General features: G+C 39.9%; 1 protein-coding gene across 1 annotated transcript in view; it reads left to right on the top strand.

Moving 5' to 3' along the window:
* Positions 1-27,156, top strand: part of RAB3C (RAB3C, member RAS oncogene family) — a 272,590-nt gene that overhangs the window by 18,412 nt on the left and 227,022 nt on the right. The window contains exon 2 of the mRNA XM_087861892.1: positions 4,866-5,093. Coding sequence (XP_087718018.1) covers positions 4,866-5,093 — 228 coding nt within the window. The remainder of the gene's footprint in view (positions 1-4,865; positions 5,094-27,156) is intronic.

The following is a 27,156-nucleotide window of genomic DNA, read 5'->3' as shown; positions in this document are numbered from 1 at the left end:
TGTCCTTTTCTGGATAATTTGCCCTCGTTCATCTTCTCATTGACCCTCAGGCTATTATCACTGGTAGTAGTGGGAATGTAGTACATTTAAAATGACTTCTTTTTGTTTTTCTCGTGAGATCAACAAAATGGTTTTGTGTGGTTCAGATTCTTAAGTGCCCAGAGGAATCCCTGAAAGTAATTTGCTTTCCCCGTTTATTTTGAAAAACAAATGTCAAAAATTCTGAAGTAGTCTGTGATTGCATGTGTTAGAGGTAATCTGTTTGGTCCCTAGTCAGTAGGACTTCTGGGGAGACTAGAATTGAAATTAAAATTGGCACATCAATTAAATCCAGGATCTGTTCACCTGCTGTTGAACGAAGGCACACCTAATGGGACGGCACAGTGGTTTCCCAGTGCACCAAGTCTCAGAGGTTAAGGATTTGCTTTAAGTTTGCCGAATTCCTTGATGACATATTGTAGAGGTCTCATCTGTAGATTTATATATATTCAACGGGGTAAAAGGTGTATTGCCATTTGTCTATAAACTGATTAGCATTTTGGTCAGAGCCTTAAATAAATATGTAAAATGCTTACTGATCAAACGTAAGAATGGCATAAATCTGGAAGGGATAACCAAAGTTTCTGATGAAAGAACATAAAATTATCAGATCAGAATTGAATTGTAAATCAAAACAAACAATAGGAAATGTAACAGGGTACATACAAAGGTTGGCATTTCCATTAAAAAAAATCAATTGCCCAAGTATAGAATGGGGATGGGGAGACCTATGTTTATTACAGTTAATGTGAAAAATGTCCTGACCATTTGAGGAGACTTAATTGAGCTGTGATAAAATATAATAGTCTCATTTTACTCTGCACTACTGTATCTGGAATATTGTGACCAATTTTGGAGCCACACATGGGGCTTTGACATCTGGAGGGATGTCAGTTAACCTAGCAGGATGTGGGGGGAAAAGGGTAAGGCAGTTGACGTCATCCAAACGAGAGAAGGTGTATGGGGCTGTGATTTGTTCCTTCAGGCATCTGAATTTCTCTCAGATGCGAGAGCAATCAACTTTCTTGATTTATAAGGCAGAATCTAGAACACATGGGCAGAAGCCATAGGGAAGGAAGTTTTAACTTTAAGAAAACGAACTGAGGGCTTCAGGGCGGGGGGGAATGGGATAGGCTGGTGATGGGTATTAAGGAGGGCACGTATTGCATGACGCACTGGGTGTTATATGCAAGTAATGAATCATGGAATTTTACATCAAAAACTAGGGATGTACTGTATGGTGACTAACATAATATAATAAAAATATTATTATTAAAAAAAAGAAATTTAAAACATTTGCAGTTGTTCAGCAATGGAATGTGGTACTTAACAACCTCGTAAACTTTTTGTCACTCTGTGTGAAGGGCCCGGCTAGAATGCTAACCTGAGATGCCAGCAGAAGGGACTCTTGGAATGACTAGAAAGTTGGACTACCTTGAAGATTCTTTCCAACGCCCTGATTTTTTTAGTTAATTCAAGATTAATACAATTTAAGGAGTCATCTTTTTTTAAAGAGTTATCTTTTATATATCTTTTATGAAATCTGACCTACTTTCTGGGAGTTTACTCCATGTGTACTCATGTTTTCAAATATCAGCTATATTTTTCCATGAAAACTATGAAAATGTTCACATGACTTAGTATTTAGAAGTGTCAGTAAATTGACATAGTGAAGACAAGTGTCTTTGACATTCATATGCTGTCAAATCACTTTATCTCTGTTCTCAGTAAGATTAGGGACGTTTGTCAATCCTCTGGGCCAGGATGTATTTCATTATTCTGAATTTTAATGAAAGACCTATGAACTCCCAGTGCACATTTTTTTTTTTTTGACTGTTTGTGAATCTTACTGGGTATATAAATCAAGAAATAGTAAAAAAAAAAAAAAAAATATCTCCAAGAATAGCATGTAAGGAACTCCTCCAATTAGTCCTATAGAGGCTCTGGATACACCTGTTTACCAGCTTTGTCCTCCTTCATCCTAGAAACCTTCTGTGCTCCTAACCACCTTCTTTGCTGCCGACACTGCAAGGTATATCAGCCCTTGAAATTAAACATCTTCAATTTCTCATATCAGAGAAAACCCCAATATGGTTTTCTCCATCTAAATCTCTATAACTATATTCAAAAAGTCTATATATTGATGATGCTGATATTGCTGCAGGTTTTGGAATCCACTTTTGGAATAGGTCTTGGGATTGATAGTAGGTGTTGGTCACATTTTCTTGTGAGGCATCCTGGAGATCCACAGGACTCAGTTGGATACCACCTTATAGTGATGGGATGCGATATATGGTAGTCTATCACGCTGAGTATGGGCAGCTCTAGGAAAGTTGTTGTGTCTATTTTCTGACTGTGGCTTGGCTGAACATTCTTAACCCAGAACCTCGCATCTGGGCTGGTTCATATGAAAGATCTTCTTAAGAAAGGCCATTTGCAGGCCTGGCTGAACTTAGCACTTCCATACGGGGGAGAGATTATAGTAATTGGTGAAAGGACTAGGTCTGCAGGAATGGGGGTGCCATATGAAACAGTTTCCTGACTTTCTGGGGCTTCAGAAGTCATCAGAGTAAAACATCATTGTTCAAACTTATAGTCCCAGAATTATAATCCTGTTTTTGTCCTTGGCTGTCTGCTTGTGTTGGGGGAGGTTTACTTTAGCACATAGATGCCTGGGCCAGAAAGGAAAATGATAATATCTGCCTGTTGTAGTGGCCCAGTTTTGCCACCAGCACTTATTCCAAGTTGTAATTATTGAGGACGTCGGTGTGGTTACATGAGCTTAAAAAGACAAATGCTTAAGCTGATCTTTAATAAATGTGAAATGCAATCAAAATTTATATTGCCCTTAAATTTCATAATACATACAGGTTTCCTCTTTGTCCTTATTCTTATACATATAATTGTGTTCTCTTACTGGCACTAAGTATTTGTAGAAAGAGAATATGGTATCTCACCGTCTCCTTTTCCCCCTTTCCCTTAATTGTTTATATATACAAGGCACGTTACTTCAACCGCCGATGTTGCCTTAGATGAAGTTGAGCACTATTTACTGTTTCAGGCATTCTGCTATCTTCTTAGGGTTCTCTCTTGGCCACCTTCCCCAAGAGAAAGGTAATTATTAATCATATTTTATTGGAAATGAAAAAAAAAAAGACTGTCTAGCCTAGCACCGCCCAATAGAATTTTCTGCAGGTGTGCCGGTACTCTGTACCTCTCTGTCCAGTACTGTTGCTCCTGGCCACCTGTGGCTATTGTGCACTTGAAATGTGGCCAGTGTGACTAAGGAACTGAATTTTAAATTTTATGTAATTTTAATTAATTTAAATAGAAGAAGATATTTGTGACTAGTGGCTACTATATTGGGGTATGTTGGATACCATAGCAATTGCCAAAGAATTCATAGCATCAGAAAATGTAAGTAAATGCACTAATCAGTGGGATTCACCATCTAAACTCTTCTTTTGAGCCAAATGGCACTTAGAAGTAAGTAATGCAGCATCACTGGGTGCCAGGTGGCTCAGTTGGTTGAGCGTCTGACTCTTGGTTTTGGTTCAGATCATGATATCGGTGTCGTGGGATCGAGCCCCACCTTAGCTCCGTGCTCAGCCCAGAGTCTGCTCGAGATTCTCTCCCTCTCCCTTCCCCTCTACTCCTCCCCCTGCTTGCTTTCTCTCTCTCCCTAAAATAAATGAATAAAATCCTTAAGAAGTAATGCAGCATCAGCTTTGAGGATATTAAGGTGATCATCAAAAAGGTGAGAAAAAAAATCAACATCCATCTAAAGCATTTATAATAATAAAGATCATTCTCTCTGCTATGGTAGGTTCTTCACATATCTGCTTTACAGATATATCTTCTGTTCTTTTGCAAATGTTCCAAATTAGATAATATTTTTTCCATTTCATGTTAGAGAAAAAACTGAGGCACAGCATTTTAAAATAATAAACCACCCCAAAGTCACACAGCCAGGAAATGTTAGAGCCAAGGTTTGAACCCAGCTAGGAATCTTCAGTGATAAATTTCATAATGAGTATTTCCTACACTGTCTTTTAGAGCACATGTGCATGTCTCCCTGGTCATCATTGAGAACTAGGGTAGAAGTTGAGAACATGAGCCCTGTTGATTTGAGTTCTGTTTCCTACTGCTCATCACCTTTGTGAACTTGAGCACATTACTTAATAATTCTGAGCCTCAATTTTCTCATTTTCGTACGAACCTACTTCACTGGGTTGTTGTTAGGGTAAAGTAAGTTTCTCACACAGTGTTTGAACCATAAATACTTGTCATCGTCTTTTTTAATTTGAAGGGACTGCCATTTGTTTTAGGATGTTGCTTTAATGTGATGTTAATAGATGAAATAGATACATGCTTTGGGTGCACTTTCCTAGGAAATAAGAGAGACTCTAATATTCAGATAATTCAGTAAGAAACACCCTGCTGTTCAACCACTTTGGTGTGTCCATCACCAGGATTATAAAGTTTCGGAGCCCACATGCTCTGGCCAGTTCCTCATATCTTTGCTTTTCATGTAACCCTTATAGATGTCTCCTTTGGTGTCTTTGATTGGTTCAGAATGCTGAGCAGTGACAAACACCAACACAGCTGGAAAGAGCTGTAAGATTTGCTGTTCTGTCTTCCAGCAGGGAATTATTGCCATGGATACCAGCATCAGAGGAAAACTGGGGAGGATTCTCAACTGGTCTCCTGAGTGGTCTGACATCTGTTTCTGGCAAGGCCAATAATGAGTGTGCTGCTAGCTTCATATCTAATGGAAGACTGATCCATGTCTCTCTCTCTCTCTCTCTCCCTTTTTTTAACCACAGATGGCCTCTTCCCAAGATGCCCGGTATGGCCAGAAAGACTCCTCTGATCAGAACTTCGACTACATGTTCAAATTGCTCATCATCGGCAATAGCAGTGTGGGGAAAACATCTTTCCTGTTCCGTTATGCAGATGACTCCTTTACATCTGCATTCGTCAGCACAGTTGGGATCGATTTCAAAGTAAAAACTGTATTCAAAAATGAAAAGAGGATCAAGCTTCAGATTTGGGTAAGTGACTTTGAAATGACAATGTTCTTCAGTCTAGGGCATTGAACATAGACGTATCTAAGGGAAATGCTCTTTGCCTTGTTCTGTCCCCGTGGTGTCCACAGGCTCCATTTCCAGGTTCTTTGCGTGGAAAATTCTTTTCTGTTTCAAAGGCAGTAGAGTGATGCCTCTTTAAGGTATGGAGACTGAATTATGCCTTGCTGTCAGGTGATCCTTCTTAGAGTCTTCAGAAGAAAGAAAATCCAAATATGTGTTGTGTTGGTGGTAGAAGGAACAATCATTGAGAAGCTAGGCTCTGCCTTTTATCATCTGTATGACCTTGAACATGTCTGTGCAGCCCTCAATGCCACTTTTGTATTCTCCAAAATAGGCAAGGTCAATCTAGCCTTTTAGGTCATAGGAAGCATGCTGTCCCGGGCAGTATAAGGAAGACGGTAAATGCCCATATATAGAGAAAACTTAGGTTTGGTCCCTTTATAAAGCCCCAGATAAAACTTTGAACATGGTCTATTTATACTTCACAGACTGTTTTCTCAGCTCTATGAGTTATGTTTATGCACACAAACAAAACAAATAAAATAAAATATTTACTTTAAACAGGGTTTTCCTCTAAACAGAAGGTTTCCCAATAAGTTTTGAGACCATTTGGCTAACTTTCTACCTCTTTCCACTGCTGCAGAAGATCAAAATTTCTTTAGCTAAATTGTTGGGAGAGAATTAGACTAGCAAGTGAGAAACAGGAAAAATTTGTGTGGGTGACAGGTTCAAGGTAATATAAGAATGAAGTGAAAATTAGTCATACCATACCGAAAGAGAATTATGTAGTAAGAATTTTTTTGTGTATCATGTAATATATGGGTACAATGGTGTGGAAAATTTCCACAGTAAGTTTTGGCTCCTTTTTCCTGTGTTTTTGTGCCTCTGCCACTCGAATTGACTTGAGCTATAAACAGGCATTTCCTCCCAAGAGGTGTTTTCGATCTTCTTCTGAGACATTTCTGATATCTACTACCATTTTGTGCTGGCCCCAGGGTTGATCTGTAGCACAGATGATAAATCTCCTTCCTCAAATATGGAGAGTTGAAAGAAAGATAAATCCCAGAGTGCAGCATTTAAACTTCTCTAAAAAATAAATAACACTTTATTAAAATATCTGTATAAACTGAGTGACCTTTAAGTATCTTAAAGCTCTTAGGAATAGATTTAAAGATGTAGGTATGTACACAGACAGGTATCCTTTAAGGCAGTTTACGAGAGACTCTTACTCTTTTACTTATTTTAACTCTGGATCTTCTAAGTCTAATTAAAACTGGTATTAGAGCTTGGAAAAGTAGTCCCAGGCCCCTTCACTACTCTTCCAGTCCCCAAAGCCATATTTGTTGGAAGGGTCCCTCTTTGGAACTTAAACACACAGCCCTGTCTGTGGACACAGAAAGAGCTGTGTTCATTGCTTCACATTTGGGTCCTGATTAATTCTCTTCCTTTTGAGCTTTAGGCAACCCACCGTTGTATCAAGATAACTTTCATATTCAGGTTCAAGAAAGGCCCCTTAACTCTGAGGAGCTTTGGTGAATTGAAAATTAAATTAATTTTGTAACTGTACATCTCTCAATTCTCTGACCGTGTTTTTTCTGCTACTAAAAGAACAGTCATTCCTTTGGCTGACAGCACCTAGTTTCTCCTCACTGCTTTATACCTTACAGATACTTAAAGATGGTGGTTGTGATCATTTAGGTAAAACACCAACGTGGTGTGTTAAGTCAGTCTAGTAATCTCTAGCAATTTCTCAATCTAGGTTTTTGGCAGAAATATAGCAGTACATAATTATCTGTTCTTAATGTAAAACAGATATATTTCAAATAATATAAATGATTTTCTGAGAATTATAAACTATTTCATATTTACAAAAATATTTTCTTCAAAACACTCAATGCTAGTAACAGACCAGAGCTGAGTCATTGACCTTTCTTGAGGGGTTGAAATGAAGTTACTTGTGTGTAGGTCTTGCTCTTGGATGAAATTTGCTCTTCTTTGAGCCACCCTAAACTTAACTCAGATCTTTGAGCTGCCTCCACCCTCATACCTCCTCATGTTTCTCACCTCCCATCACTTTATTCAAAAAGCCCTGACATATAACTCTCTTTAAACTTGTCTCTAATCTTCCATACTGCACCATTCTTCTAAAACCTCCAACTCTCTTCACAGCCCACTTCAACCCAGGACTTCATTCTAGAGCTTCCATTCTCCCATTCCATGCATACCCACACTCCTTCAGGGGTCAGCCACTCAGGAATCTTCCACATTGCCCTCTCCTTAGTCACAACAGTCGTTTGATGGCCACTGTTATCTTTGCAATTAAAGCAGTCTCATTTCTTCCTCTTTAGGGTTATTAGGAACTCCTAATGTATCTATGACTCTAGGGATGTGAATTTGGGTTTTACGCTACTGTATACCAGCTGGTCTACTAGACTGTGAAACATTCCAAAGAAGTACTATAAAAAGTTTTTGTGCTCACTGAACTTGTAGTTAGTTGGAAAAAGACATTAACTTTCATGGAGTAATTATAAACTTCTATAAACAAATACCAACTGTATAACCATTAAAGGTAACTGGCATCCATCGAACATCTGCCATATGTCAGGCATGATCTTTGCTTTAGCTCTAATTCCCACAACAATCCAACTTTGCACTTATTATTATTATTCTTATTTTCCTTGAGAAATCTGAAGTTGGGACAAGTTTGGTAGCTGCCCAAGATCATGTGACGAGTGGTTGATTCGGGGATGGGTTTATCAGATACTAATGCTTGGGCTTGTTCCCCTTTACCAAGCTACCATAATTAAGAAGTCTTCTGGAATATGGTGTTTTTGTGAAGACGGCAATCTTAAATGATGGCAATCTTAAATGAAGAAAATTTTGCAAAAGTTTGGCTATTTTAATGACTTTAGGCATGCTGAGGATGATAGGATAAAGAATAATAAGGTGAAAAAAACAAAAACAAAAAACAACAAAAAAAAGGAGTAATAGGGTGGTTGGCCTAAGTATAGGTATAACTACAGTAATTCTAGGGACTCTTGCTTTATGCTGTTATGTAAGTATATTGGAAAATATTTAGCCGTGTACAGTTTTTATTATTTAACAACCTCAACAAATCATTTATTTGGGAATGTATTTGGCATTGATGATTTTTCATCTTATAGTATTCTGATAACCAATTAACTATTTTTCCCAGCTTATGGTATTTTTATGTACTTATATTAATTTGTATCTGATTCATTCGGCTATCCATAATCATCTTAGCCTATATTACACAGTCTGTTCCTCCTCACATTTCTGACACCAAATGTGTGGGGGTTTTCTAGACCAATTAATTCTTCAGCTCTCTGTAGATATCACCTAGCTATCCTACAATTTAATTCGATTCTGATACTAACTGCGTGGAGTTAGCCCAGACCCCAGAGGTAAAGGGCCCTGTTCCGCCACACTGCCCTCTCTCACTTCAGACTCCAGTCACAAGTTTGGGCTACCTATGCTTCTGACCTATAGGCTCTAAATTGGGGGTTCTCATTACTTCACCCCTCAGAGTCGATAATTTGTTAGAATAGCTCACAGAACTCAGGAAAACAGTTCACTTACTATTACCTGTTTATTATAAAGGATTGAATTCAGTAACAGTCAAACAGAAGAGAAGAATAGGACAGTTTCAGGGACAGAGGGTAGACACAGCTTCCATGCCATCTCTGGGCATGCCATACTCCCAGCATCATAATGTGGTTACCAACCCAGAAGCTCTCCGAACCTCATCTTTAGGATATTTATGGAGCTTCCATTACATAGGCATTGTTGATGAAATCAGTGGCTATTGGTGATTAACTCAGTCTCCACCACCTCTCTCCTTCCAGAGGATGGGGTTGGGGGCGGGGGCTGAAAGTTCTATATCTTTACCCAGACAGGCTGAGGTTGTTGATATGATTCTGATTACTTTGTTTTAAACTGTCCATGAATAGGACTATTCCAGGCTAGGAAACCAAGACTTAGGGAGGATAAATATTTTGCCTTACCTTACAATCAGTGCCAGAGCAGGTGTTCCGCTAGTTGAGCCAGTCTGATTGCTACTATACGAAGTTCACTCCCAACTCAAGGTAAGTGCTATGTTATGACCACTGGGATGAATCTTCTTGGTTGCCAGTGGAATCCACCAGGCACAGGAACATCAAACTTGAGGCCAGATTTCAAGTAGTATTTCTAATATGTCAGGAGGAAGAGCCTGGGTAGGAAGACTCCCCCATTTTCCTCTCAGTGGTTTGCTTTTTGCATGTGTGCAGTTTTCTGAGTCCACAAACTGGATTGCTTACTGGATTTTTAACAGTCCACATTCAAATAAAGCATTTTAACAGCTACTAGAAAACATTGCCATTTCTTCCTTGGTATGTTACATCTCCTCTCTGTGGAAGTTCCTTACTGCCTTGGAATAAATAGCATCATTCATTAGTACTTAGTTACAAACTTTGTATTCCATTAATATATTTATGAATCCCTTTATCCTTCACTGAATTAACATTTCTCATTGCATTTTCATTTTATTATCATTTTTATGTTTCTCAAATCAAAAATTTTGAAAATTTTAAAGATTCCAAATATTTGGTCTGATTCTTTTATTTATTTATTTTCGTATGTCTGCTTAATGCTATTATAAACATATTGGAGAGAAATTTAGTGTGGTGTTTCACTTTAATTGGAGAAAACTATTTCATAGCTAGGGTCTGTATAATTTTGCTTCTAATTTTAAAACTAGTTTAGATTTGAGAGAGCCTATGTAGAGTGGATGTCTTCCCAATGAGAAGATTGAAAGTAATAGAGCATCAGTTACTAAGACAAATATCACCTGTATTTATTTTTAGTATCTAGATTACTTGTATGAGAGCATTGAGGCTTATAGCAATTTGCAAAGCAAAAAGTGCTGGCAATTATTGAAATCGGACCATAGGTAGTCAGATTTGACAGTGTGGTTCCCCTGAATAAATGGTAACTTCCCTTGCTTAAAGAAAGCAAATAGGTATCCTTTTTCAGTTGGCTCTGTGTTATTTAAGTCCAAAAATCAGGTTGATTCTAACGAATGAAGACTTAACTTGAAAAAGCCGTAGCTTAGTTAGGTAATACAGGTTTAAATGGGCTGGGGGCAGGTAGGTAAGAGGCAGAGGGCATTACTGTTTGCATTGCCCTTTATCACTCCTTGTCTTTCGGCTTCCTCTCTCCTTCTTTCCCCCTCTTCCTCCCTTCTTCATTTCTGAAGCTTTGGCCAGGCTGAGTTACTTGGAAGCTGATCCTCAGCACATTCAGAGTCCAGGGCTGCTGCACACAGATACACACAGGTATAGTGGTCAAGGGCACCAGCCACAGGGTCAAGTGAGGCCATTCTCCAGCTGGAGTGCCACTTGTTGAGCCTCATGGTCTCCCTGACGGGCACCTTTTCCTTTCCACAAAGGGGCCATCTGTTTGTCAAATACGTGCGGCTGGACTACATGCAAGCAAAGGGGATTCTGATTCCCATATAGTAACCATGTATGCGGGGCGTAACTAGTCAGAATCTAATACAAGAGATGGACTCATAAACCCAGAGAAGGCTACAAGCCCTGCTTCCCTGGGGGAGGCATGGAGGAAGATGGTGTTTTAAAATATAGGTTTTATTATTATTTAAGTATGGCAGGGCCACCAGATCAGGAGACAACTGCCATTGAAAAGATAGCTTGTTATACTCACAGATGCATGGGTCTACTCAAGAGAAGAAGGCATGGGCTGGGGGAGGGGGGCACAAGGAGAATGAAGGGAATCACCCGGGTGGGTCAGGAGGTGGGTGGGGGTGTGTGACAAGAACCTCTATTGTGGTGTCTGTGGCATGAATGGACACAGCAGGGTCAGCAGGTTTAGGATTGCTAGTTTGAAGGATTTCAGCAGACTCTGGGGGGCCTAGAGGCTGTCCCTGATTGTCTGGTACCTGGCCCAGGGGTGATTAGGGCAGGTAGAGAGGGGCCCAAAGCGGGAGAGCTCAGTAAGGGAGGTGGTCAGGGGTTCTGAGCTCTGGATTCATTCATTCCCATTTGAAAAGTGAGCTGCCTGTGGGTTTTTAATGTCTCCAGGAATTGGCTAACTCTGAGAAGGGCTGTCCCTCCTGAGTCCGCAAGGCCCCAGGTGTCAAAACATCAGAATACAGAAAATGAAAGACATGCTTAATACAGAAGGCAGGTTCTACTGTATGGTGACTAACATAATATAATAAAAAATCATTATTAATAAAAAAAAAAAAAAAAAAAAGAAGGCAGGTTCTTGGAGTCCCGGGATGGCTTCTGTCATTGACTCTCTGACAAATGCTTGTGATTTCAAATACTTTCACCACAGCTCTGTGCATTTCTGGGTCTGAGTATTTGGAGACCTAGTAAATTGGGTCAGGAAAAGTTCTTACATGTTTTCTGGCTTAACCCCTCATTTGATGATGTGACTGATAGAACATCATTTCTTGAACCCAGTTTTGATACAGAGTTAAAGGAATTTTCCCAAAGTCATAGCTAGGATGTGGCAGAGGCAGGATTCCAACCAGGGAACTCTATCCAAAACCCATAGCTACTTGACTACATGGTATAAATGAGGTCCAGGAAGGCCAAGTGATTTCTTTGAGATCTTCCGGTTATCCAGTCTGAAATCCTGCAGATGTTAATCCTTAGCAAGTATTTTTTCCACACTATGTAATTGCTCCATATTTTCCCCTGTTATTTCTTCATTACCCGTTCCAAGAAATTATTTATGGTTACAGAAAGAAATCAGTCGTTTTGCTTTTAACTTACTATCCACCAGCATGAGTGGGCTGTGCATTATCTGTGTTTAAAACACATAGATATACACAGCAGGAGGGACTGGAACACATTCAACTAGCTTCTTCCTTGTACATTTCTGGAATGCCTGTTTCTACTCATGGGAAACATGCATATAAAGAAGAGTATGTGGAAGGAAGAGCCTGAGTAAATGGAATGGGAAAATCCTTCTACCTGTAATCTTTGCATTTGGTGCTCATTTAGCCTACTCACCTTGCCCACTGATTTCAGGATGGTGTTCCAGTTCTTTCATCTCTTTGTAAGGAGCCAACATTTTCTGCCCAGGTATATTTCTTAAGAGAACTACTGAAGCCAGAGACAGCTGTCAAGACCATTCCTGGTACTGTCATTTGTATGTTCTTTTCCCCCTTCACATGTCTTCTAACTTAGCGTCTGCTTTCCCTGAGAGATTGAGAAAGGCAATATTTGGTTTCACTCCTGAGAGGAAGTTGATGCTTGTGTGTGAAATGTCAAGATGCATGATAACATTCACTCTCTCAGGCAGCTGAAATCAGCAACTCCTGGAGTCCCACTGTGTTCAAACCACTTTCTTAACATTGACAAAATAGGAGGAATGGTAAAGACTTTCCTCCTGGCCCAGTGGGGGTGACCAGCTATGTGGGAAGACAGGACAATGACCAGAAGAAAGGAGCACCCTGTGGTTCATGTAGCGATCGTCCCCAAGGGGCAGAGTGGTCCAGCAGCATGAGCAGGGACTTCAGGCTCTGCTGGTCTGGGGTTCCCGTGCTGACTCTGATCTCACTAGCTGTGACCTCAAACCCTAACTTCTCTAAGCCTCATTTTACTCGTTTGTGAAATCTACCCCTTATCTGCTAAGTATTTGCCGTAACAAATACTTACGATTGTTCAATACTAGGCAAAAAAATAACAAGAAATGTTAGTTTTCTTCTTTCCTAAAAATAGTGTACAAAAACAGACTTTTGTGCTCAAATAATTTAATCAAATCAAATATCTGTTGGGTCCCTACTATGGGGTAAGCACTGAGCTAGGTGCTAGGGACATAATGGTAAAGGATACACAGGGTCTGCCATATGAGCCAGCCATCGGATGGGGAGGTAGAGAATGAAGAGAGAATTCCATCTGCTGTGATAAATGCTCTGGAGGCGTGAACACAGGGTACACAGGAAAGAAGCCTAACCCAGGCTTGGGGACTCTAAGAGGGCTTTCCAAGGACCTCTACATCTGAGACATGAACTGACAAATGAAGTGAAATTATATATTCACTGATTCCCTCGTTCAGTCACTAGATCAACATGTATTGAGTTTTTACTATGGGCCAGACACTGGGAAGGAATTTGAGATTCAAAGTAAGTACTCGGAAAATCTAGATTGTGATGGTGCTATGGATAAATAATCAGAAACCTCTGTTAAAGGAAAGACAGCAACAGGGGAGGGGAAGCTAGTTTTCGTTAGACGATCAAGGAGGCTTTATATGAGCTAACTGAGCTGAGACCCGAAGAGTGAGAAGGAGCCAGATGCTGAAGAAGAGGGATGAATGTTCTTGTTCTCCTCCTCTCACTCCCCCATCTTTCCTCCTCTCCCCACCTCTCCCCTCCCCCGCCCCATTTTAAAAGTGAGAGTTTTTGTCGTCTGGGGTTTTTTCCACCATAGCTTCATAGAGAGTGTTTGTTGCTTACCCTGTGTTTATCAGATCTTGACAGTTCAGATTCTGAGCAGATGGATTGAGACTATTGGAACCTATAGCACTGACAGTTTGGCAGTCTTCTTTAAGGAACAAGATAGAAAAACGCATTACTTTTGCAAAAGTGTCCAAAAGCGGATAACTATGTGATCCCATTGCTGGTGCCTCTTGGAAGGAACCTAAAGCTTCATCTTCAGTCATCTTCATGGCAGTTCAGTGCTGCTTTTGCAGAAAGTTTGCCTGCATGTCTGGAGGGACTAAAAGATGCACACAGCTGCTAAGAAGCAGTTACCACTGCATGAGGGAATGTACAGTAGGAGTGTGTGCGCATAGGTGTGTTGGAGTAGTGGGATAGAAAAGGGACATTGGGGCAGGACACCAGAGTCCTGGGGCAAATGACATTCAGTGATCCCTGATGTGCCGGGTATAGTTGAGTGTGTTTATGAGGGTTCAGTCATCCTCACAGAAACCTATGAGACAGATGCCATTTTTATCTTCAATTTACACATGAGGAAACTGAGGCATAAAGAAAGTGAATACCTCACCCAAGGTCTCACAGCTAACAAGTAGTTAGCAGATAGCAATGTGAACCCCCTATCTTGGGAGGTTTCTCTTTTAACTTGTTCTGCTACACCCTTTCTCTGTAAGTGCCACTTTTGAGTCATTCTGTGGATGAGCCACTGAGCACATTTCATTTTTATTTTTTTCATTTTATTTTTTAAAGGATTTTGTGTATCTATTTGAGAGAGAAAGAGAGAGAGCACGAGCCTAGGAGAGGGGCAGGGAAGCAGACTCCCCACTGAGCAGTGAGCCCGATGTGGGACTCGATCCCAGGACTCTGGGATCGTGACCTGAGCCTAAGGCAGACGCTTCACCAACTGAGCCACCCAGATACCCGAGCACATTTTATTTTTAATGCTTACGACAACCTCAAATGTTGGTGTTAGCATAGATTTTTTTTAACATATGAGGAAATCAAGACTCAGATTAAATAATTTTCTGCTGGCCGTGTAGCTTTTCCCACTGCTCTTAGAGTAACTTTGAACGTTTTAACTTTCAGATTAAAAAAAATCAGGAAGTAGCCAAAATCAACGGAGTACATTTTTCCCAGAAATGTATCGTGACCATATAGCCCATCCAAATTGTTATCTTTTGTGATTCTTCGGTCATCCCAGTTCCTACAGGGACTTCTAGCCAAGACTGCTGCTCTCCAACTTACTAAAAATGGGAATACCAGCTTTAGTAGCAGCGAATGGGGATTCGGCATAAGGAACATTCCAGATAATTGAATATTTAAACTGCCAAAACTTGAAACAAATTAAACATTGTAATGAAAATCTTTTTGCCTTGCACATTTACTTAACTTAGGGGGACAGGAAGGATAAGCCAATTGGTCTTGACTTCTCAGGATTATCAGTATCAGACCTTCTGGGATGACTCCTCCACTCAGCGGCCCCCAAGTGATATTTTCTGTGGTCTTAGGTCATTTTATACATAGTTTTTCTTTCTTCAATATCACCTTGCCCCCTTTCATGTTTCCAGTTGCTTTCCTTTGCCCTTCTATTTTTTTTTTTTTTTTTTTTTTTTACTTCCATGATACCATTTTATAAATCACGTTCCCTGTCATTAGGTGACTGGAGATCATCACAGTGGGTCAGCATGAGTCTTTTTATTGACATGCATGAGCTTTGGGGTAAGGATGCTGGAAAGTCTCACTGACCTCTCAGAAGCCTCCCTTTGCTACTATATTGTTATCTGCACGTATTTATCAACCACGGTGTTAAAACTGCCTGATCACATTGGTGTTATTATAACCTTAGGCCTATCGTTGGCTTAAGTGTATCTGAACTCCCTGAAGATGGCGATATCGTGTAGTGGTTTTGTTGTTGAGAATGGGCTCCAAAGCTAGGCTGTCTGAGTTCATATTTTAGTCCTAAGAGTTATGAGAGTTGTGACCTTGGGCAAGTTAATTAATGTCTCTGTGCCTCAATGTTTCTATCTGTAAACTGGGGAAAATAAAAATACTTTGCTTATGGTCTTTGTGTAAAGAGCAAGTAAAATGGCATTTGTGAAGGTCTTAGCATAGTACTCCCTGATGCATCGTGTATGACGATAAAGAAGTCGTTTTTATTTCTCTCAAACTGCATTTTGCCAATATTGACCTCACTCTAACTCCATACTTTCTGCAACTGCAAATGGGTTTTTGAGCCATAAATCTCTAGTTCCAATGTAGGTAGATATTTATATGAAGAACTTAATTTTGGTGTTCTAACATGGTAATGAAATATCCAAGCAGGGGGACAAGGTGAAGCATCTTGAGGACAACTGGGTTTCTCTCACCAGCCCAGAGAAAATTTTGATATGCTCAAGTGAGGGGTTTTCTGGTATTTTAGAGCCATCTCTATGTTTAGATAGAGTCATCAACTGTGTAGGGAAGGCAAACCCATACAGCTTGTTTGAGTGCTCATGAAATTGATGTCCTTCCCTATAACAAAATGATTATAAATCATTGAAATCATGGAGAGCTGTTATTAAAACACTGGGTTATAAATTCCTCAGGATATTGCCTAGTGATAATGACAGCTTCTGATTTAAGCTGTAAGTTATGTCTGTCACCAAGTGCCATTGTTATTTTTCTAGTGATTTGTTTAAAGTGATACTGAACTGGGCGCCTGGGTGGCTCAGTTGGTTAAGTGTCTGCCCTCGGCTCAGGTCATGATCCTAGAGTCTTGGGATCGAGCCCTGCATGGAGCTCCCTGCTTGGCAGGGAGCCTGCTTCTCCCTTTCCCTCTGCCTGACGCTCCCCCCGTTTGTGATTTCTCTCTCTCTCTCTCTGTGTGTCAAATAAATAAATGAAATCTTAAAAAAAAAATAAAGTGATACTGAACTGACCAGTTGTTCTGGCATTATATAAACACAGCTTAAATCTGGGAGCCAATGAAGCATTTAATTACTCCATATTTATTTCTCAAGTCAGATTTAAGGAAAAAACACAGCATTTCCCAAGCTGGATAACACTAATTTTCAGTTAGGAATGCTGTTATTTTCCCTTCAGCTTTTGCTTTCATAACACTAACTTTGCTAGTCCTGGGCATTACCACTGTGATAAGCCAACCAGTGAGTTAAAAGAAACAGCAACCCAAGCATCGGTTGATACAGATCACTTTGCTCAACCTGCTAATGGACACGAAGAAATGGAGGGCAAGGTCTCCACCTTCAAAAAGTTTGCAATATTTGAAAACAACTTAGTCAATCTTAAAATGTCTGTAAAGCATCATATGCAAGATTACAGAGTATAAGCCAAAAATACAAAGACAAAATTAAAAAGAGTTAAAGTGGATGAATGTATCAACAGTGTTTGGGAGAGAAACACACTGGACAATTTAAGAGAGTTTATCGATTTTACAAAGGTATCTGTTGGATTTAGGGAAGCAGTAAGGGATGGTGCAGACCCCAGGGCTATTACTACCCCTTGGACTGATGGGAAGGGGAACCAGAAAGAGCCATAGCTGTAGAGGCAGAAGTAGTTGAAGAGGTCCTGTATGTTGGAGCCTTGGTCTTTTTGAATAACACAGCCTCTGGTAGTCAATCGCTCAGCAGAAAAGTGGCCAAGGGAAGAAACACCCAGACCTCTCATTCCTCTTGCCCTCTGACTTTTTACCGGTACCTCTCATTGGCTGAGTCCCCTCCTCCTCCTGGGTAGCCAGCAAAGGAGCTTTGTTTTAGCAGTTCGCGGAAGTTAGGCTCCTACATTACAGAGTAAGATGGAACTGGGTAAAGTGGGTATTTAGCACAATGAAGAAGTAGTTTTGTTTTGTTTGTTTGTTTGTTTGTGAGAAAGTGAGAGCTAGAGAGATCACAGAAGGAGAGGGAGCATGAGAAGCGGACTCGCCGCTGAGCAGAGAGCTTGACGTGGGGCTTGATCCCAGGACCCTGAGATTATGACCCGAGCCGAAGGCAGACGCTTAATCAACTGAGCCACCCAGGTGTCCCAAGAAGATAGTTTTGTATTAATATTTTCTGTATAAGACAATTCATGTATTAAATAAGAAGATGTAGAGCTCAAATGCACATTTTGAAGAATTTGAATTATAAACGTTATATGGCATTGTCTTCATATGTTCGTACTCCTGATAATATGTAATATGGTACATTTCAAACTTCTGTTTTGTTTGCTTTCACTATCCACATGGTCCTCCTTAATTGTTCCGGTGCACATTCATTGGATGATTCTACTGAACGCAAGATATTGCTAATGAGTTGGCACTTCGAATGCATATATGGCCATTAATGTCTGCTTCAGAAGGAAATACATCAATATTCACTCAAAACGGAGGGAGTGTCTGTGTGGAAAAAAATTACCGATTAGCCCAGGGCCTTTATCTAATCCTCTTGGTGGTGCTTTAGTATCTTCTGAAAAGGGAAAATAAAACAAATGGTCTGAGAACTTGGGCAACAAAAGCCATTGAGGTGAATGGTTTAGTCATAGAGAGGCCAGGAAAACCTGTGTGCTACCCAAGTTCCCTTCCAAATGCCATTCGTGACCCATGCTGACCTCTAACACATGTGTCTCCAAAGGAAGCACGAGGCAATGTATTTTTTTCATAAAGCTAAATTATTCAATTTTATGAAACCTATAACTTTAAAATAATATTATTTGTTTTAATTCCTTCCCACTCTTTTGGTAATCTGATAGATGGTGCAGTTCTTCTTAAACCTTTCTGTGGAAAAAATGTGGCCATTCTCATAAATACAAAACCCATTTGTATTTGTTTATTATATTATTTTAGTCTCAGAAGCCCAAATGTTTGAGAATCGGTGATGTGGGGGTTTGAGTGGGTACACCCCTCCTGAGCTGTGTGGAGAGAATAACCACATAACCACATATGTTTTAGTGACACAACCCTGAGCATGACTTTGTCCTAAAGGACCAGACATAGTGGTTGCTATGTGTTGGGCAAAGTGCTAAACCCTGGAAGAGAGAGAACCAAGGGTTTCTGTGCTTCCTATCTTCTGGTGACTTACAGGATAATGGTATCACAGCAAGTACGGTGATACATGAAGAGCAACCCAATGAGAAAAGCAAAGCCCATTTATCTTGAGTTTGATACGGCCAGGGAGTCAGCCACAGTCACTTGTACTTTGGAGGAAACTGAAAGGCAGGCAGGGGAGTGGGAAAGGTTTCTAGTGGAGGAAAGGGAGGTCTTCAGGTATGTCCTGATTGGAGGCTGTTGGCAGGGGTCGTGGTAGACGGGCTAACTAGAAGTGGGGCATCCTTTATGATTGGTTAAGGATGCCTGTTGGGCTTTCTTTAAATGTCCTAAAGTGGTGGTAGGGACAAGCTGTCAGTTATTAATCAAGTCCTAATCTTTTTGGGCAATTGTTACAGAAATCATTTCATTTCCTGGATTATCACTAGAGGTAGCAATCTAGACCTGCAAGTCTGACTTATAGCAGACTGGCCTCCTTGGTTGCTTATTGGACACAATGGGGTTGGTTTCCTGGACAGATTGCTGCAGGTTGTGGGTCTAAGTTCTGTTTTTATATATGGTCTGCCCATTGTCTGTTTGTATATTCAATCTCATAAGTAAGCCAAAGACAAGGCCAGCTTTAATAAGAATAACAGGAGAGCACAGGAGAGATAATGGGTTTTGGTGTCTAATGTTTTGATTCTGGGCAAAAACTCCATTAAGTCTTGGTTTCATTTTCTATGGAGTAAAGATAATAATCTTTTCCTGTAGGGTTGTTCTGAAGAATAACATAGTATTATGTAATGTGCCTTGTATGGTTCTCGTAATTTTTGGACCCATTTACACCCTTAAAAATTATTGAGGCCCCCAAAGAGCCTGCATGTTTGTGGGTTACATCTCTTGATATTTGCTATATTAGAAATTAAAATGGAAAAATTTAAAATATTTATTGGTTCATTTTTAAATAATAGTAAGCATATTATATGTAAACATAAATTACATACTTTCAATGGAAAATAACTGCATCTTGCAAAACAAAAGAAATAGTGAGAAGAGTGATATTGTTTTATATGTTTGCAAATTTCTTTAATGTATGGCTTAATTGAGGACAGCTGGATTTTCGTATCTGCTTGCTCATTCGTCTGTTGCTATAGCTCATGTCATGTCACATCTGAACAACTCCACTGTACACCTGTGAAAGAATGAGAAATGAAAATAACAACTGAGTGGTTTTTTTTTTTTTTTTAATTAATACTGACCTCAGGGACCTTCTGAAAGGGTTTGGGGGCTCCCAGACCACATTTTGAGTACCACTCCTCTAGAGCTCAAAAATTATTAATAATGTTAGCAGAAGATTACAGCACTGTTGACCCATATTTGAAAGGTCCATCTTTATAGATAGGTACTGCTTTATACTCCCACAGCTGGCAGATAAAAGAAAGGAGATCCTCTGATAATAGATGGCTTTCCTGAAAGCCAGGTTTGAGGATCAGAGCAAAGGGTGCAAATCTTTGCAAATGGAGGACAAACTGGAAGGAAGTTTTTATTTTTCAGCAGTATCTCAATGAGAGAATGAGTAAATGAAAGCTCATACCCATGCCTTTTACACCTAGATGTTATCAACAATATGACAACAGTAAGTGCCATGGACTAGAAAGTAGGTCCTGCTCAGATCTGGCTCCCTGGAGCAAGAATCTCCCCTAATTTTGGGAAGGTAGGCAAGTAACAAGTATGGTGGACCTTCCTGCCGCCCGCCCTTAGTTTACAAACTGGGAAACTGGAGAAACCATTTGATTTCTTGGCCGTATTCTCAGAGAGAACCTTGCTGGTGAAATTAAGCTCCTGGATTCTGAAATCCTAGTCTTTCAAAGTTGATGGGAAGTTGAATGTTAATTTACACTAAGTTATGCATGACTGATGGACTGACTCAAATATCCTAAGGGTATTGAATTTTAAAACAGTACCTTGTTACCGAAAGGAATGAAGGAGCTTTTAGCAGCAAGTGTCTTAGTGGGGCCACCTTTCCTGGACTCTTCAACTTAGATCAGCTGTGTGAAAGGCTGGCTGAGACACTTAAGGCACATTGTTGACCTTTTATGATAATTGAGAAAGAAAATGGGCTTATAGAAATCATTTTATTTTATTTTAGCCAATAGGTCTGTCTTCCTCTTAAAAGAAGACTGTAGTAGTGTTTTTGTTTTCCATCATATTTTGCAAAGCAATTACCCCCTGGGTCAAGACAAAGCTCAGAACGTTTCATGTCTACCCCTTTCTTCTTCACAAATTTATAATCTATTGGAAACAAGAGAGTGAGAATTGAAAGTGTTTTTCTCGCTTTGCTCTATGGCTAGCTTCTGTCAATGCTCTAACAAGGTCTGTAGGTCTGGTTTGGAGAGTGAAATTCTAAATTGAGTTTTGTAATAACATAGCTACCAAGCGCTAAAAGCAGAGATGAAAGGACAGGCTGCTTGGTCCGGGACTGGTGAAAAGCTGCACGGGCTGAGACTTTTAGCCTGGCCTTGTCAGACCTATTCCAACAGCACAGAGGTGATTCTACAGTTGGGAGGCACTTGAGTTTGCAGAATGCGAGAGAAATTCATGTATGAAAATAACCACAAAAGGCTGTATATGAAGCAGGGGCCTGAGTGAATGGTTTTGATCCACTGGGGTTTACCAGCACCCCTCTTTACCAGAGGAGGGTCTGGTTATTGATTTTAGCACAGAAACCATGGCCTGTCCAGGGAGAGAGTCCCCAAAGTGTGGTCAGAGGCAGATCCTTGTCAGAATCATTTGGAGCATTTATTAAAAATTGAGATTTTGAGTCTCTTCCCATGCCCGCTGAATCACAATTTTTCTGTGAAGAGAACTGGGGAATCTGGATTTCTAAAAACCTTCCCAGATGAGCCTGATGCAATAAGGTTTGATAACTGCTTTTCTACAGAACAGGTCCCAATTGCCCCTAAAATACTTCTTGTCACATTGTGTCTGCTCCTATAGAGCTGAAAGTAAGTCTACTTTTGTCTATTAAGATTGAGAATGGATCTGGAGAGTGGTGGACTGAGATACTCTTCTCAGACTTCCTCCTGATTTCTGAAGCCAGAGAACAGCCTTAGGTTGACCCAAATGTAGCTTCCAGCTGGAGGCCTATCCTTCAGAGTAGCTGGCGACAGAGTGTATGTGTGCTTGGAAGAATAGCATCAAAGCTTCACGGCCTTGAACATTATCTGACCATGAATCTACCTGTTCTTTCATTCCCTTCTCCTCTTTCCCTATCTGTCCTTCCCTCTTTCAAGACCAAATATAATCTGACTTCACCCTGGTTGCTAACTTTGCTCTTGATTTCTTCTTTTCCCTTCTTTTCGATCCATTCTTACCTATTGAGGTCTTTAGAAGTATTCTCTCTCCATTCCCCTGCAGCTCAGTTTTCTAGTTTATGTCTCTGAATACCCATGAATTAAAATGGTGGAAGGTTCCAGTGCTCTCTCTGTCTCAAACAAAGAGAGGTTCATTTCCTCAAACTCGTTAGCTTTTGCCACAGTGGTTTTCAAATGTTTTTTTAGGTTACAGAGTTATTTCTTCAAAGTAAGGTTATATAAAATCCCAATTACTAGAGGAAACCCATCTGTTTTAAGAAGGATAGGAAGCCGAGAGTCTCATTCCTTCAACTTCCCAACCTGTTACTGGGATGAAGGCAGGGAAAGCTCAGCTTGGAAAACCATTGTTCCATGGTATCTTTTAGAACAGGGGCTGGGGAACATATGGGTATGTCTGTAGCTCACTGTCCATGAGGTGTGCCTCCCAGGAGATGGCAACTCTTACAGAAAGAGCCCAGGGTTTCTTAAAACTAAGCAACGGGAAGGAAAGTAGAGGGGGAAGCATAGGCTTAGGACATCTCACCCACAGGGCAATCTACCAGGACCCTAATCTTCTAACTTACGTATTTGTGTGATGAAGACTCAATAGGGCAGTGAGACATGCACTACTAAAAGTCATATGACTCATTGATATTTACATGAATAATCTATCATGTAGTTTTTTACTTTCTTTTTCTTCCACCAAATTATGAGTGCCTGTGGGTCATGGACTGTCCATTATTTAACTCAGGAGTCTCCGCACCTATAGGGGCTGGCCCATGGGAGATGTGAGTACATGTTGAATACACAAATGAGTATATTCATGTCTAATGGAGTTGCAAGCATGCTCGTTTACTTTATAGGTATTTGGTGGTAAAGATTTTTGGGTTGTACTCCCAAATTTTATTCACATATGTTCTGTTCTTATGATCATCACCATTCTTCCTTCGCATTACTTCAGTTGTCCAGGTTGAGGGATATTTATTCATACCTTTATAAAGTTGGAGGAAATAGTATATACGGAAAAAAGATTGCCTGGAAGAGCTCTGCTTCCCAGGAGCCAGGGTGGCATTCTGTTTGGGAACACAGGCTCTGAGGTCAAACTGCTTGAATTCAAATCCTGAATCATGGCTTAACTTCTCCCAGTCCAAGTTTCTCCATCCGTCCACTAAATGAGCACAATTAGGATATCTACCTCATGATATGGTTATGAATAATAATAAATGCACATCGCTTAACATAGTAGCTTGTAGATAGAAAGACTCCATAAAGGTTTGTTCTTGTTAATGTTTGTGTCTTGGGCCAAGTTAAAAGCTCAACAATCAGGGGCGCCTGGGTGGCACAGTGGTTAAGCGTCTGCCTTTGGCTCAGGGCGTGATCCCAGCGTTATGGGATCGAGCCCCACATCAGGCTCCTCTACTATGAGCCTGCTTCTTTCTCTCCCACTCCCCCTGCTTGTGTTCCCTCTCTCGCTGGCTGTATCTATCTCTGTAGAATAAATAAATAAATAAAATCTTTAAAAAAAAAAAAAAAAGCTCAACAATCAATCTCAGAAAGTTGTGCTCTATAATTTTAAGACTTTTCCCTGTCAATTTAAGATTGCCGAGTCAGAATTCCCCACTATAACCACGTAGGAACCTGACCACCCGTGTGAGAAAAGTTGGAAGTTCTGCAAGATGCTAGGGAACCCCCAAATTGTATAAACCTCGGGCCTCACAAAACCCGGGTCCACCCCTGTTTAGACATGCTTTCACAGGCAGTGGGAAGAAACTCGAGGCAGTGTAGTGAAAGTACATTGGAGGTTGCTGATCCTCATTGCAGAAGGCGTAGTCATTTAAGATCAAGGCTTAGAGTTGGACTAAAATATCATTGATAGAGATAGGAAGGGAGGACCTTTGCAAAAGAGCAACACTTTTTTGGTAAAAGTACAATGTTGAATTTAATTCAGTTTCAGTGCCCACTAAGGGAATACTTGATGTAAGAATACTCCAAGAGGTGACGATGTTCATTATGAGTTGAATAGGTGAGCCGTCTGAGCCATCTGCCCTGGAAGTACAATGCGGGGGTACTGATGTGTATATGAAGTTGATCAACTCTTCCTGACTTTCCCTGAGGACAAAGTAGGAAGAATGACAGTAAAATGGCCAAATGAAAAGCTATAGTCACATGCATAAGGAAAAATGTCTTGTTTTGTCAAACATGGCATCTGTTGTTTGGGGGTTTGCTTTCCATCCTTAACAGAAACTTTGTAAATGAATGCATCTTAATCTGGGGGCAATAGTTTAAAGAAAGCAGAGTGGTGAATTAATGACTTATAAAGCCTGCCCCTGTCCCCAAGAAAAGCTTTTTTGTAAACTTACGTCATCTAGCACGCAGAATAGATCTCTGCATTTACAAGAATGATTTCTACAGAATTGGATATTTTTTAGCCGGACACACATTGTCATCCCAGGAATCAAAATCAGACTAATTGCATCTGGACCTTGAAACTCCTTGTGTCTTGGCGGGCACAAGCACCCATCAGGGCCAGCATTTGTACATCTCTAGATCTTCCCTGACTTCTCCTAACCTCTGACGCTACACACTAGAGCATATTTTACCTCTTGAATGATTGTCCCCTAGCTTCTGCTTCCTTTCTTGACACAGAAAGGAAAATGAGATAAACCTTCCGGTATAGTTCAAGAAGGCAGTCCATGATCACAGCATAGCTGTTCACTAGACGGGGGGCAATGACATTTAGCAATGGGAACAGCAGAAAATAATAGTAAGAGACACATGGTGCATTATGTTAATGTTATTTAATTCTGCTTGTCTAATTTATTGTTGCATTTTGGGAGTGGATTAGAAGAAGACATTGGAAGTCTCTAAGTATGTGAACAAGAAAATGTCTGACAAAAAAAATTCAAGATAGGTCCACAGAGAATGCAGCCCATGTTAATATTCTGTCTCATTGCTCCTATAGCTCTCAAACCTGCGAATTTGGAACAGCTGAAATAATTACTTATTATTTTAACTCCACCCCTTCTTTGAGGCCAGTCTTTCCTGGATGAAGGGAATATAGGAAATGCAAATACACTTGTTCACTTGCTCAGTCTCAAATGGATCTTCCACCTGGTCTTCCTGAGACCCCAATTTCCTAGACACTGGAAATTTCTGGGTTCCTTTATCCACTGCCCCAGTTCTCTAGTAGATGGGTTCCTGACCAGATTTCCTTCCTCAGCGTCTCAGTCCCTTTAGAAACTGCATGCCTGCCCCTAAATGCTAATGTCTGTTTAGGCTCTGGGTAAGTATCCATCATACCCTGGACTTTGAGTCCTATTTTTGGACATATGTCCTTGTACCTATGCCTCTTAATTGGCCATCACTTTGCTTTTGCACTCTTGTTCCTTTTATTATTTTGTCTCACCTTATTGATCTGCCTGCACTCGTGCTCTTGAGTTTTCTGATTTGACTCTCCATGTTTCAATTATTATTTGGACTCCACATTCAGCAAATATATCCTCCAGTTCTATTTTCAATTATGTTAAGATCATTGTGTCAGCCTCATCTATTGAGAAAGATTGCACAAAGGAAAAAAAAGTGCCAGACCAGGGTGATAAATGAATCACTTACAATATGGTGAATCATCATCCTTTGTCTCCTTTTCCGTTCCCAGAAGAACACTGTTGCAATGAATTTGAGTTGACAATGTTGGCAATGATAGACCACCAGAAAGAAAGGGCTTATGAGAATTTCAGCCTTCTACTTGTTTTTGAATATGTCAGAACCTTTGACATATGTTCTTAACTTTATGCTTTTGTATAATTTTTGTATAATCAGTACATCACCTTGAAATGTTGAAAAACTGACAAGAGCATATGGAAATCAAAAGTATGATTAGGAAAGAAACTTCCGGTAACAAATTAAGGTACTTTTTGGGTCACATTTCCAGTTAGAGATCTGAACCCATGAAAAGGATGTGGGCACTTGGGGAAAGCATTATCGTTAAATCGCATCTATTTAAAGAATGATTTTTCCATTTTTACTTTCTAGTTTGAGTGGATTTTGATATTTCTCTTTCAGTGCCCCACTATTGATGTTTTCTTATACACAGAAGTTCGTATTTGGAAAACTGAAAGGATTAATGCTCTTTCAATAGTCTTCCTTATTTTTAGGACAAAAAAACAAATGTCAAAATCCAAGCCCTGTTCTGTAATTCTATACCTGCTTTTCTTTGTCTTCATCCACATTCTTCTGCTTTACCTTGTCCTCTCCTGCTGTCACTCTCTTTCTAAATGACTGGATATTCACTATCCTTGTATATTCTGGTGCTAGACTATAAAACAGCTGGGATATCTATCCCTGAGACCTTCAAATTCTTTCTGGAATTTTCCTATAAAAGGACTTAACTGAAGAAGAACAAACATAGAATTTAGAGTAAATCTTTATGCTTTGGCTATATCAGTAATATATTCTTATAGAAGATAGAAATTCCTGAAAGAAAAGGAGGAAGACAGAAAAAGTCGTTGGAGCCACCCGCTCAAGGCTTAGTCATAATTAATTTTAACATTGACGTAGATTTTGTGAAAAGGAAAAGCGTTTTGATTAGTATTTAAAAGTACATATGTGCAATGTAGAAAATATGCAAATAAAGAAAAGTAGAAAGGAAATCACCAGAAATGTTACTACCCAAAGGTAGCTATTAATAGTTTGATGTGTAATTTTCCAGGTTTTCTCTGTATGTATATCTTATACTTTAAAAACAAAATACACACTGTATTACCAACTGTGTTTCCACTTGTATGTTATGAACCTTTTCTAAAATATTTAAGTATAGTTTGAAAGCCTGATTTTAAGTAGCAATGTGGGAATAATTCATTTAACCGATCCCTTACTGCTAGTTTTCTTTTTTGCCTGGTTTTTCTTTTTGCCATCTTAAATAATGGGACTTTGCACTGATTCCTCTTTACTTCATCTAACTCTTCCTGTGGGTGGGTAAGACCTAGGAAATAGGAATTTGGGGTTTTAAATTAATGTTGCCAAGTTGCCATCCTAAGTAATATGATTTTATACTTCCAGGAACAGGGCAGGGGATGTCTATTTCATTGAACCCTGAAGTATCCAACATGATCATTCTCTTTATTACCGATTTCAAGTTTCTTGTATTTTCACCTTCATCTGCTGGAGTATCTTTCCAATGTTTATTTGCCATGTTCACTTTTTCCTACATAA

Source organism: Ursus americanus, chromosome 5, assembly GCF_024610735.1.
Source record: "Ursus americanus isolate L20-20 chromosome 5, mUrsAme1.1.p, whole genome shotgun sequence".
Classification (NCBI taxonomy): domain Eukaryota; kingdom Metazoa; phylum Chordata; class Mammalia; order Carnivora; family Ursidae; genus Ursus; species Ursus americanus.
Note: the sequence above shows the minus strand (reverse complement) of the source record. Positions and strands in the feature narration are given on the sequence as shown.